This window comes from Parasteatoda tepidariorum, chromosome 10, assembly GCF_982258835.1.
Source record: "Parasteatoda tepidariorum strain Cologne lab strain chromosome 10, Ptep-v5.0, whole genome shotgun sequence".
Classification (NCBI taxonomy): Eukaryota; Metazoa; Arthropoda; class Arachnida; order Araneae; family Theridiidae; genus Parasteatoda; species Parasteatoda tepidariorum.
The window spans coordinates 34705092-34719426 of NC_141764.1; the positions used below are offsets into that span (position 1 = coordinate 34705092).

General features: G+C 33.0%; 1 protein-coding gene across 1 annotated transcript; it reads right to left on the minus strand.

Annotated features, from left to right (window-relative positions):
- Window positions 1-8245: 8245 nt before the first annotated feature.
- Window positions 8246-11787, minus strand: LOC107450440 (uncharacterized). The gene is made up of 2 exons (XM_016066228.4): window positions 11691-11787; window positions 8246-10514 (listed from the first exon to the last, which is right to left on the minus strand). Exon 2 carries the CDS (start codon window positions 10512-10514, stop codon window positions 8358-8360), a length of 2157 nt encoding a protein of 718 aa, XP_015921714.3. The 5' UTR covers window positions 11691-11787; the 3' UTR covers window positions 8246-8357.
- Between the last annotated feature and the right edge of the window lie 2548 nt (window positions 11788-14335).

The window sequence follows — 14335 nt, forward strand, 5'->3', positions numbered from 1 at the left end:
ACATAGCTTCGATCTTATTGACCAGATTCAAAAGTAACCTTACCAGCCGGTATCCAACGTAGAACTAACGGACCTCTGAAACTACATATACCGTTGAACATTTAAAAATAACGCTAAAATCTAAACCAATCAGGATTACTATTGGGTTTCAACATCGCCCAGCTTGGCGATCAACCGCGATCACAACTTGGCGAGAAACAAGGCTCTCCCTCAAATTAACGAGAAATAGAATTCGCCTAGTGTTGGGAAAAAATGAAGATCTGAACTCGGATGCGTCAATTGTTGTGAAATAGGACACTTTAAGATATACTGTAGACATCGAGATTTGGAAGAAAATTGTGATAGAAGTTGGAAACGTAGTAACCTCCAATCTGACTGTAAAAATATATCGCCAAATGTTTCCGGAAAAGTATCAAATTCCTATAATGAAGGACGCAGAGTCAAGTTGGCATAATATTGGTTAATTAAGTGGCACTAAGTCTGTAAATGTTACCAAGAGTAATTCTCTAAGTAGCCAGTTGACTTCCAAAAGAATAATAGTCTCACCAACTAAGGATTTAAATAAAAGAGTAGATTGTCCCATTACGCAAAGTGTACTTATGACACTGATGATTCAGTAGTAACATGATTTTTACTAGATTTTAAGTCCGAAATCCTCTCAATTCTTGCATTTCTTTCTTCTTTCTGCCAAACTTTCTCATTTTCAACCACAAAACCATTTCACAATTTTTCGTCTAAAAAGTATCTACATATGGTGCTTCTTTCCAGCGCTTTAGCAGTGTTATTTCTTATACAGTTTCTACCATAAAACTGACCCAATTGACTTGGCAATCAGCTTTTTGTGCATTTTTCCTCTCAACTTTTTCTTGGATGACTTGACATTCCTTTTCTTCTACCACCTTTACTATCTCTCTAGAAACTCCGTCGAACAATTTGACTTTGGGTACTGCACTTTCTAATTCAGTGTTTATTACACATGGACTAACTTCCAACATCACAACTTTTTCATCTCCTACTATTTGTTGATGTTCCTTCCGATCCTCCATAAAAATATTTCGAACACTTTCCACAATGTTTTCATCAAATTTTTCGAATTCCTTACTAAAATATGCTCTATTTCTTCTTATTTTATACGCCTCGAAACTTGGAGAACTCCAATTAGGCACTTATTTGAAAATATTTTCATCCCAGTCAATAATTACTTTCTTATTTACTTTAGTAATTGGTTCCATTTCCTCAGGTATATTTTTTTAAGGTCAATTGACCTTAAAAAAACATCAGTGTAGGATATACCGGGGAAATGTATACCGGGCAATGGCACTTAACTAGATCTAGTATGACTAGATCTTTGGTAAATGTCCGAAAGATATACTAGGTCTAGTGCCACTGCCAGGTATACAGTTGCCCGGTATATCCTACCTTGATGTTTTTTTAAGGTTAAGTACCATTGCCCGGTATACATTTGCACGGTATACCCTACACTGATGTTGTTTTAAGGTCAAGTGCCATTGCCCGGTATATATTTGAGCGGTATACCATACACTGATGTTTTTTTAAAGTCAAGTGCTATATCCCGGTATATATTTGTCCGATACTCCAAACACCGTCTAATCTATCGTCTTTCTAATCTAATCTATCGTCAGTAAATATTAAAATATCGAATAAATGTAATCTATCGTCAGTAAGTATTAAAATATTGAATAAGTGTAATTATATCCACGAATAAATTAATATCAAATCTGATGACGTTTTGAATTTGTCATTTTTAAATAACATTTTGACGAATCGGAGATGTATTTTATACTTTGCCGGTTTCTCATTTAGCATTCTATAGAATGCCTAGGCAATACGTGAAATATAAATCATTTCATACTTTTCTGGTTAATTTTAGGCATTCTATACAATGTCTGGGCATTCTATACAATGCCGGATTTCATACTTTGCCGGTAACAGAAACATCATATTACTGTGTCAAATACTATGCTTGTATCTGGATATAGCATGACATTGCCTTATTTATCTTTTGATCCTTGACTTTGATTAATTTTAGTTTTCACTCTTATTTCAAATTTGAGGATACCAATTTATCCAATTTGTTTAAAATGGCAGTCATGTAAGAAATGATGAAGATTGAGCAACATTTTGCCAGAGATTGATGGTGACAAAATGGGAAAAAAGGCATTAGTCACAGAGAAACGGAAAAGATTTTCGAGTAAAAGAGTATTGAATTCCCTAAAATAAAATTGAAACCGAAGTGGTTAACTTGTCTTCTAGGAATGAACAATTTTGTTCGAAAAAGAAAACGGCAGCCAATGCTAAACAAGTAAAACACTTTCATAAGAAGAACTTTGTGAAAAATGGAAGTGCCCAGAAAATAACCAAATAGCGAAAAATCAATGACAAAAAGAAAAGAAAAACAGTACTCTGATCGAATTAGCGTTATGCAAAAAGTTAAACTAAAAGAGTTGTCAAATATTCTTGATCACAAATTTATTGATACACAATTGAAACAAAATCAGAATAGATTTCGCGGAAAGTTAAAGTCTTTACGGATAAAAGTAAGAAGTAGAACTTTAAGAACCAAAATGTAATTTTGATCATCGTACCAAAGAGAACAAGTAAAAGTACAAAAGATATCTGCCATATTGGAAAATTTACAGTTTTAATAAAGTAATATTGAAAGAAAATTTCAATCATTGGCGCAAGAAGCAGAAATCCAGTGTACTTGGCAGAATTGGTAAAACTTGCCAGAAAATTAATCAGTGGAACTGGACGTTTAAAAAAAGAATTGGGGCGATAAAGAAAGAGAAGTTGGAGATAATTCGTGAAATGGGATCTTGGAATTAGAAATCTGGAAGAATGAAAATAAAAAAAAGAAAAATCGGAGAGAAATACAAAGAAACCATATTTCTAAAAAAAAGAAAATAGTGCGTGGAGTCCCTCCGCACGGAAGAAGTTAAACTTCTCAACCTGCGACGTTAATTGTAGAAGAATCAGCAGTCGTAGAAGGACCACTAGTTCTATTCAACGACTCTTTTTCCTGCTCCGCTCGCTTCCGTGCTCTGTAATCAGGGTAATATTGCGCATTCTTCCCTCGTGGACCTCTTGAACCAGTGGAAGTGCTTGTGGTTGCCTCATCGTCTCGCCCTGGAAAATGTATTTGTATTAATAATGTATGTGAATGCGTTATAATGTAATTTCAGAAGAGAAAACCTAACAATCAATTGATATTCACAAGAGACGTACCATCACATAACCTTAAATCCGTCGCATTGTCCGTGGGATTGTTTTCACTCATTTTTTACAATTGTTATCCACTAAATTTGAAAATAAAAAATACTACCCTATTAAATTATATGTGTATCAAAAAAACTAAAAAAATATTTATAGAAAAACAATACTTTTATGACTTTTATTATTTTTATGTTAGTGAGAACCAAAACAATATGGAAAACTGGATCCTACCACGTGATTTCCCGGAAAATAAAAATGCAGCGTTAAACGTTTAACGCAACTTTGTTGGAAGTCGCATAAGAAGTATAACTTCAATAAAAAAATATTGTAAAATATGATAAACATTCCTTTATAGACCGGACTTGACAAAGAAAAGAACATTCTTAATTTGGGACCTGATTCCGAAAACAAAGCCACGCCTTTACTAAAGATAATGCCAAAAACTGGTGAAAGAATATTAAAATCTACAACAGAAGTCATGGGATTACGAAATTTGCCAATTACCCCACATTAGACTAACCTCATCAGAATAAAAATAAAAATAATACTGAAAATATAATCCTTAATCGCCAAAAAAATATAACGATTTTTAAAACTTAAGTTAATTGCTATTAAACTAGAAAACTAAAACAGTTTAAAATATTATTCAGGAAAGATTTTGTTAATTATTTCTCTTCGAGCAATTTTCATTTAAATAGTAAGATTTTAATTCTTTTGCTTTGTTTTAAAGATAATTGTAAATATTATGTTGTGATGTTATGTGCAGTTAAGTCTTATTTGTTTATTCATATGTATGATTCACTTTTAAAAACAGTTAACTAGCAAAGAAATTAGTCTGCTATAAGAGTTTGATTTAAATTTAAGTTTTAAATTAAGCTGGAAGTATAAAAGAAAAATGTATCGAAATTTTTTGAAATTGAACTAATTAAGCTTAATTAAATAAAGTGTTTAAAATTATTATACTTGGAAATGAATAATAGGTGTTAAACGAATATGATTGTAGAGAAAAGTGCTAGTGTTCCTAAATTATGCATGTAAATATTAATAAAATTGAGTTAGGATCTAATTATGGGAAGTTGAAAAATTTTAAGCATTTTGTTTGGTTTTAAAACTAGTGACATCGAGATAAAAATGAGTATTTTGATTTAAAAAAAGATCTAGTTAGCTTCAGTCTTTAGATATTGTTGTGTATATGTAAAGAGTTATACTTCTTTGTATTTATTTTTTGTGAAGTTTAATTATAGTATTTAGTAGCATTTTAATTTTATTTTCAATGTTTGTTTCGACATCTAAATTTTGTTACAAGTGAATTATCCTCTAATGTTTACTGCAAGAGTCTAAAAGTAATTTAGTAAAGTTAAATATTGTACATCACTTCTAATTGTACAAGGTATTTAATTTGACATTTGGAAAATTTAGTTTTAAAAGATTTTGATTGTTACATAATGCATTGGTTTCAACCTGAAGTTTAAAGAAGTACACAAATAAGTTCATAAATAACTTTTCTTTTGCTTTCTCTGGAAAAGTTCTTTCAAGGGGGGAGGAGTTATGAAGTCTAAAAATATTTAAAAAGTATCTGGCTAGCAAGAGCATTAATAAAAGATACAAAAGATATAACAAGATGGAAAAAAATAAAAGCACGAGATTTTTATGGAACATCAGAGAATTGTTGATTTCTGAGATGTTATGTTGATGTTTTTTGTTTTTTTTGTTTGAGGTTTATACTGACTCGTTATGGGTTTTTCTATATTTTTTTTGTTGCAAGGTTTATACTAACCCGTTATGGGTTTTTCTATATTTTTTTTGTTGCAAAGTTTATACTAACCCGTTATGGGTTTTTCTATATTTTTTTTTTGTTGCAAGGTTTATACTAACCCGTTATGGGTTTTTCTATATTTTTTGTTGTTGCAAGGTTTATACTTACCCGTTATGGGTTTTTCTATATTTTTGTTGTTGCAAGGCTTATACTAACCCGTTATGGGTTTTTCTATATTTTTTTGCAAGGATTATACTAACCCGTTATGGGTTTTTCTATATTTTTGTTGTTGCAAGGTTTATACTAACCCGTTATGGGTTTTTCTATATTTTTTTGCAAGGATTATACTACCCCGTTATGGGTTTTTCTATATTTTTTTGCAAGGTTTATACTAACCCGTTATGGGTTTTTCTATATTTTTTTTGCAAGGTTTATACTAACCCGTTATGGGTTTTTCTGTATTTTTTTGTAAGGTTTATACTAACCCGTTATGGGTTTTCCTATATTTTTGTTGTTGCAAGGTTTATACTAACCCGTTATGGGTTTTTCTATATTTTTTTTGCAAGGTTTATACTAACCCGTTATGGGGTTTTCTATATTTTTTTTGCAAGGTTTATACTAACCCGTTATGGGTTTTTCTATATTTTTGTTTCAAGGTTTATACTAACCCGTCATGGGTTTTTCTATATTTTTTTGCAAGGTTTATACAAACCCGTTATGGGTACTTTAATTTTGATACTTGTGTGGTTGCTAAATAGATGTGTTTTTTTAAACAACAAACCGCTTCTTAATAAAGCTTGACTCGTTTCAACGCTCTATCCTCTAAGTCTTCACGGCTTCCAGAGAGATGTTATTCAAGTTTTCAAATTTCCAACAAAAATATCGCAGTAACGATAATGCTTGAATGAAGTTGATTCAACGAATATCATATTAGTTGAATATGAATAATGAAGTTGATTCAACGAATATCATATTAGTTGAATATGAATAATGAAGTTGATTCATATTAGTTACTGAATTACTTTGTTAGGGAATAATTAAGAGAGTTAGGATACCAAATTATCAATCGAATTTCACACTTAAAGCTCCTATTGTTGTCAACAATTGTTGGTGATAACCAAATTTATTGTCAATGTGATTTTCTTTATATTTTCCAACACATAACCTTAAGAATGCGTCTAAAGGTCTGGTTTCTTAGGACAAGCGCCTTATCTGGGCGTCGGCGTGACGTCAACGTCACGCTGACGCCAACAAAATACTGGTTTGTTAGCTCAAGACCTGGTTTCTTAGAACTAGCGCCTTATCTGGGCGTCAGTGGAAAGTTGACGTAGATCTGACGCCAAAAAAATACTTTTTTGTTAGCTCAGCGTGAGCAGTCGGTCTAACGCAGACATTATCTCTCATTGCGCATGCGTTAATAACGTAAACAAATATTTATTTTGAATTTGCATTGATTTTGTTATTGTCGACCAGTGTTTTAGAGAGCAAATAATGACTTTGTCCAAGAAAAAACACATTATAGCTGAGCTAAATGAAGAGTGCTATGTTTAATGAAGAAGCTATGTTTAATGTCAAAATCAAAATCTTGGCTGATTTCAATGCGCTGTTGGATGTTGTCCGCCATTGCTTCTGTGGTTAACGTCACGTTGTAATCCAACTGCAGTTGAGTTGGACGGCAATTGTAGTTCAAGATGAGCGTTCGATGACGTATACTATCAAACTCACAAATGGACCAATCAGAGGTTAACGCTGATTTCCAGCTGACGGCGTCCTGTCCTAAGAAACCAAGCCTTAAGAGAGAACTCTTCATTCCAAATTACTAAAAGTTAACTACGAAGTTTCGAATTCTGAAATTTTTTTTCGAAATATTAAAATGCAAACAATTTATGGCAAGATGGGAAGTAATCCTGTCATAATTTGTTTGTATTTTGAAATTTTGTATAACAAACATTTCAGGATTTGAAACTTCATAGTTTATTTGAATTCATTTTTTCATTCACCAAAATTTCAAATCACTATTGATTTAAGTAAAGCAGAATTTGCTATGAATTGCTTCTCCCATCGTATTATAACGTCCCCTTGAGGATATCTGTAAGCAAATATTCACAAAACCATATTGACCTTAAATTCGGCAAATACCCAGTTATTGTTATCAGCAAGAAGATTTTTATGTAGTGAAATTCCATTGATAATTTGATATGCTTTACCGATTCATTCCCTAAATAATTAAAATAATAAACCAACTTTAGTTTAAGTCATTTTCTCTCCTGTTAATGAAAATAATAACCTTATAGACCAAATTGATTGTATCAATAGTTGTGATGTTTCGTAAATTTCTTGTCAGCGTGTTCCTGTTTATATTGGACAAATTAAACATACCCTTTATTTTAGACCTAAAGAACATGAAAGACATGTCCTAACTCAGGAAATTAAATGATTTTCCATCAACCTACATAGTAAGAATCGTAATCATGGGATATGTTTTGTTCTGCTAAAATCAACCAACACTGCTTTTAATTTACTGATTTTGACATCTGAGAATCTTTTCATATTTTTTCAAAAACTCTAACAGTTTAATTAATAGATCATGAAAATATTATCATAAACTAGCATTATGTTATTTCAAAATGATGGGGAAATCTATTTTCCTTTAAATTCTACGCTTTACAACATTATGGATTCTCACTCTACATCAATATCATATGCCCTCTTTTGTTTAATTGTCTAACACAAACTTTTTCACCCTATACCTATTTATCAACTCTATTTTTTCTTGTTCCAGCATGTTTGTTAGAGCAAGAAAAAGGAAGGATTAGTAAAATTAGTTAATTTTTATGCTTTGAAGTATTTTCCACTTACCGTGAACCAGAAAAAGGTTCCTTATTGTTGAGTATTTTTAACCATAGTATGTTTGTTTATGGGACATTTTTCATGTTAATTTTTGCCATTTAGTAAAATAGTTCCTTTAATTTTAACTGTTTCATAAAAAATGGAAAATAATACGATAGAACAACATTTTGCAATGAAATTTTAATATAAAACATATTTCATCGAATTAATGTAATCTAAATTTTAACATCTCCTTAGTATAGAAAATGTATCGGCTCTTTATTATAGAAATATTAGCGATTCCTTGAAATTTTTGTTTCCTAACACTAAAAAATATCTTTTTTCCTTTTAAAATGCCATATTAAACTTAAATAATAATTCCCTAATTTCCTTATGTTTGCAAAGACCAAAGAGTAAAATAGGGTATACTTTATGAACATTTATTTTTCTGTAAAATAATTTTGAAACTTATGGATATTTCAAAAAAATGAAAAAGTTATAATGAAAGAGCTGTAATTAGTGAAAGTTGTAGTACACATTAGCCAAATAACCCTCTAGCAAAATTATAAGGAACAGTGAAAGGAAGTTCGACTGCAGAAATCACAACGTTGATGACATCTTGTATAACTGTAGATATTTCCTGAAACAAGCCCCCATTATTTTCGTTTGTTTGCGTTGTGGTTTCTGTTTCAGAGGTTGACACTTCTTCTTGCCCTGATGTTGTTGTTTCCATTGGGTTTGGGGTCACAACTTCAGTTGAAACACCCCCTCCTTCTGTTGTAATTTCCGTTGGGTTCGAGGTCGCAGCTTCAGTTGACTCTGACACCGCTTGTGTTATCATTTCTATTAATCTTGAGGTCATAACTTCAGTTGAATCTGTCTCTCCTTGCGTTGTCATTTCAATTGGGTTTGAGGTCTCAGCTTCAGTTGAATCTTCCTCTCCTTGCGTTGTCATTTCAATCGGATTTGAGGTCACAGCTTCAGTTGAATCTGCCTCTCCTTGCGTTGTCATTTCAATTGGGTTTGAGGTCACAGCTTCAGTTGAATCTTCCTCTCCTTGCGTTGTCATTTCAATTGGGTTTGAGGTCACAGCTTCAGTTGAATCTTCCCCTCCTTGCGTTGTCATTTCAATCGGATTTGAGGTCTCAGCTTCAGTTGGATCTGCCTCTCCTTGCGTTGTCATTTCAATTGGGTTTGAGGTCACAGCTTCAGTTGAATCTGCCTCTCCTTGCGTTGACATTTCAATTGGGTCCGAGGTCTCAGCTTCAGTTGAATCTGCCTCTCCTTGCGTTGTCATTTCAATCGGGTTTGAGGTCTCAGCTTCAGTTGAATCTGCCTCTCCTTGCGTTGTCATTTCAATTGGATTTGAGGTCACAGCTTCAGTTGAATCTGCCTCTCCTTGCGTTGTCATTTCAATTGGGTTTGAGGTCTCAGCTTCAGTTGAATCTGCCTCTCCTTGCGTTGTCATTTCAATCGGGTTTGAGGTCTCAGCTTCAGTTGAATCTGCCTCTCCTTGCGTTGTCATTTCAATTGGGTTTGAGGTCTCAGCTTCAGTTGAATCTGCCTCTCCTTGTGTTGTCATTTCAATCGGGTTTGAGGTCTCAGCTTCAGTTGAATCTTCCTCTCCTTGTGTTGTCATTTCAATCGGGTTTGAGGTCTCAGCTTCAGTTGAATCTTCCTCTCCTTGTGTTGTCATTTCAATCGGGTTTGAGGTCTCAGCTTCAGTTGAGTCTGCCTCTCCTTGCGTTGTCATTTCAATTGGGTTTGAGGTCACAGCTTCAGTTGAATCTTCCTCTCCTTGCGTTGTCATTTCAATTGGGTTTGAGGTCTCAGTTTCAGTTGAATCTGCCTCTCCTTGCGTTGTCATTTCAATCGGGTTTGAGGTCTCAGCTTCAGTTGAATCTGCCTCTCCTTGCGTTGTCATTTCAATTGGATTTGAGGTCTCAGCTTCAGTTGAATCTGCCTCTCCTTGCGTTGTCATTTCAATTGGGTTTGAGGTCTCAGCTTCAGTTGAATCTTCCTCTCCTTGTGTTGTCATTTCAATTGGGTTTGAGGTCTCAGCTTCAGTTGAATCTGCCTCTCCTTGCGTTGTCATTTCAATTGGATTTGAGGTCTCAGCTTCAGTTGAATCTGCCTCTCCTTGCGTTGCCATTTCAATTGGGTTTGAGGTCTCAGCTTCAGTTGAATCTGCCTCTCCTTGCGTTGTCATTTCAATTGGGTTTGAGGTCTCAGCTTCAGTTGAATCTTCCTCTCCTTGTGTTGTCATTTCAATTGGGTTTGAGGTCTCAGCTTCAGTTGAATCTGCCTCACCTTTTGTCATTTCAATCGGGTTTGAGGTCTCAGCTTCAGTTGAATCTTCCTCTCCTTGTGTTGTCATTTCAATCGGGTTTGAGGTCTCAGCTTCAGTTGAATCTTCCTCTCCTCGCGTTGCCATTTCATTTGGGTTTGAGGTCTCAGCTTCAGTTGAATCTGCCTCTCCTTGTGTTGTCATTTCAATCGGGTTTGAGGTCTCAGCTTCAGTTGAATCTTCCTCTCCTTGCGTTGTCATTTCAATCGGGTTTGAGGTCTCAGCTTCAGTTAAATCTACCCCTCCTTGTGTTGTCATTTCATCTGCAGGCACTGCTTCCGTAGTTTGGGAACATAATTCATGCACGCATCCCATTAAGATAACTAAAATAACTGTAAAACGGAGCATCTGTAAAAGAAAAATATTTTCAGTTCAAAACGTAATTTTCTCTCGCATGCAAAAACTTGTATAAAGCAAATGCATTGTTTAACATACTATTTTTGTTTACCGGTGTCAAAAAGAGAAGATGACTTGAGATGTTAAAACAGAAATGGAAAGGAAAAGCGAAAAACAAAATTATACGGCTTGCAGCTATCTGCTTAGGTAAAAATATTTTTTCAATCAAATTTCCTGATTTCATTGACATATGGATTCATTAACATTCATCACATTAAAAAAATGCTCATTAACAGATTGCAGTTCTGATTGGTAAAACTACAAAACAATGTTTTCAGTTGCACGTCAGGCATTTTCATTCATGTTGTGAAATACAGTTAGTTCGGAAACATTGTATCATAGTTCTTAGAATTTGCAGTGCCTTTTTTATGAACATTGCAAATAATTCTGATACTTTGCAAAAAACTTAGTTTCCTATGCAGAGAACAACAAACAGTACATTTATTTCAATATCATTTTGATTTTCTGCTAATTTTGAAACTTTGAAAGAGAAAACTTATTAGTTTCCTGATCAAAGGACAACAAACCATACATTTATTTCTATTATATTACGGTTTTCTACACTTTTTGTAAAAAAAATCTGTGGCAGCTTTTGAGATACCTTGTATATGTATGAGTGTTTTAGCATGAAAAGCAGCTTGCTCTAATTTTTCGAATTATTCGTCTATTTGTTTCTTTTAATTTACTCTTTAAGAGATGTTTTCTTGTTTTTAACCAAAACTTATGAAGGAAGTTTTTTTAAAACTGATATTATACCTCATTTTGTAAAGAAAATCTACTTTTGTATGATATTATTTCGTTACTTCCTTACATTTTATATTTTTTCTATTGACAATGTTTTATCTTTATTTAATAATGATAAAAAAATAGCTTACATTTCTAATCATTAATTTATTTATTTAGTTAAAAATATTTAGTAATTCAAATACGTCATACGTCAGCCGAAAATAGGAGTAATTGCTGTGGTTTGTATACAAATTAAAACATAATCCGAACTTAGATAATTGCTCTGCACTCAACAACTCAAGATGTCATTTCTTTGTTTTGTTATCGATTTCCTACGGTATTTTTATTCTAATGAATATTATTAAATAAAAATATTTTTAAAAACTGAAAATATTTACTTACTTTTAATTTTTTAATGAAGAAGCAATGGTAGAGGCTACACGAAGTTAAAATATTTGCTTCTAGAGCGTTTAGCTTTTTAACCACTTTTATCGCTTTGTCATGCACAAAATATTATGAAGTGAAGATGGCAGTGGGATATAATTCAAAATTTTTAAATAAATTATTGTTTTTTAAGGAGCACAAGCAAGCAATTTAAACTTAATCGTTTATTATTTGCATTGTCACATTTCGGAATTTTTGCTACCTGTTATTTTAAATTGGAACAAAAAGGATAAATTTCAATCATTAGAGCAAGTTGTAATAAATAATACAACAATAACGTATCAGAAATCGGCATAAATTTATAAATAAAGCAAAATGTTTGCTGTTAAATTTGACTCGATAATTTTCTGACACAAAATAAATAAAATAAATTCTGGTAAACTTGTTCTACATGATACTAACATTTCAGGTAAAGAAGCCAACGAAATTCTGGTTAATAAAACCGAAATATATGTTATTTAAACCTGTTTTTTTTTGCAATTTTTTCATTCAAATAATAACGTTTTACTAGGAATTCCGATTTTTCAAAATTATTGTTTTTATTTCAATTTATTAAGTGAGAAATACATATCAGAAAACTAAATTAAACTGTATAAATGATTTTTACACCATGCACTAGGATATCTTGATAAAAGCATCAAATTTTACCACATTTACCAAGTTTTATCACATAATATAAAAGTATATTTTATTGTTAATTTCATCAAAATCATTTGCAAATATTACCGTTCTTTTTAGTGTTTCCTTAGACCCCGATAAATACGATAAATTTTATTGTATTCTGGTAGTTTTGACCATACCTTTTTTTTAAAGTTAAGTATACAAGAATCTACTAAATTTTGTGAAGTATTGTGCGCATTCACAGTCTAATATCTAATTCGGAATAAATAGTATACTTTTTTAATTTATCAACTTTTCAGCCATTATATGGATTCTGGTTCCTCTATGGAACAGTAAATGAACCACATTTCCTTTCTTATTAATTTACTAATAAATATTTTGAAATAACTTCTGTTTTATTTTATTCATTCAAATTTGTTCTATTGAACCTAGTTATTAAATTTTAAAGTTATAGATATTTTTAAAATTTTGACAAAGTTATTATAAAGTTAAATTAACTAAAATGTTATTATAATATTCTTCCAGCATTATGAAAGTGGACAGCTATTGAGGTTTAGGTTCTTATGGTCCTAGCTGGCATGATTTTGAACGGTTGAACGAACCAACGCCTCTCCAACCAACGCTTAACTTCTCTGTAATATTAGGCTGAAATCTTCGAGCTCATACGTAAGACTGTTCAAAAGAGACTACACGACCGCTGTACTAACCCACACCTCTTTCATTTGTTCTCTTGATTCCTCTATAATATTGAGCTAGAGCCGTGGTGGCTCAGGGGTATAGAGCACTAGCCTCCCAATGATGTGAACCCGGGTACGAATCCCGGCGATGACTGGTCGATACGAATTCTCACTCGACTCACACCGACCACAGTGCTGACGTAAAATATCATCAGTGGTAGACGGATCATGGGTTAAAGTTCCCTTGCCAACCATGGTAGATTTTTGTGGTTTTCCTCTCCATGTAACGCAAATGCGGGTTAGTTCCATCAAAAAATCCTCCTCGAAGACGATTTCTCCCAATACTTGATACAAGAGCTCCCTTGTTTTCTAGATTGTGTTCAAGATTACAAGGCTATGGAGTTAAGCACTGGTAGCCGTAAACTGAAAATTCGGTCGGTTTTTCAACGACGGTTAGTAATTGTCGATTAGTTAGGGTCTTCTAGTTCATATGCAAGATTGTTCAAAAGCGGCTGAACGATGGCTGAACGAACTTACCCCTCTTCCATTTGGTCTCTTGACTTCTCTATAATTATACAGGTACACTATTACCTGGGTACACTACACTATTAGGTTCACTATTAGGGTACACTATTACCTGGGCTGAGATCTCCGAACTTCTATGTAAGATTGTTAAAAGGTGCTGTCTGATTCCAGTTTATTCTTAAGAAAAAGCATCACGCGTCTACATAGGGCTGAGAATGTTGATGAATTTCTTAAAGTTTGAGATATTCAGAGGATGAAGTGGCCAGCCAGATCTCCAGATCTGAATAATCCCTTAGAGCATGTTTGGTATGTTTTTGATTGAGTAATTGCAGCAGGTGATCTTTTCTACGATGCCTCTCAGAGCAACGAATTGTCACAATGGAGGAGTCATGAGCTGAATTGTTAAAATTCAATGCTTTATATGGATTGTTCCTAAACATTTATTAACATTTAGCATGAGTGTTAGTTTGTGATATCTGTATATTTCATATTAAACCTTCCACTTTCATTTGATTTGGTTTCGTTCTTCTTGCTTGGAAATTTGCTTGCTCCTTAACTTTGCCTTAACCGTAGTTACTTTTGTGTAAAATGTTTAGTTAGTTTCAGTAGCTTCTACCAAGCATTTTGCAAATAGATAAAATTATTATGTTAGTTACTCATTGTTTTTTTGGATTTTTCGCATTTCTGTATTAGTAAGGTAGGCTTTAGTTTTTTTTTGTTGACATTAGTAAGAACTTTTCAAGGTTATATGCTGTAATTCGCCTTGCAATTTTTCTTGCT

What these genes read in the sequence shown, in the direction of transcription:
- LOC107450440 (XM_016066228.4), bottom strand. Translation starts at nt 10,514, where the DNA reads ATGCTCCGTTTTACAGTTATTTTAGTTATCTTAATGGGATGCGTGCAT.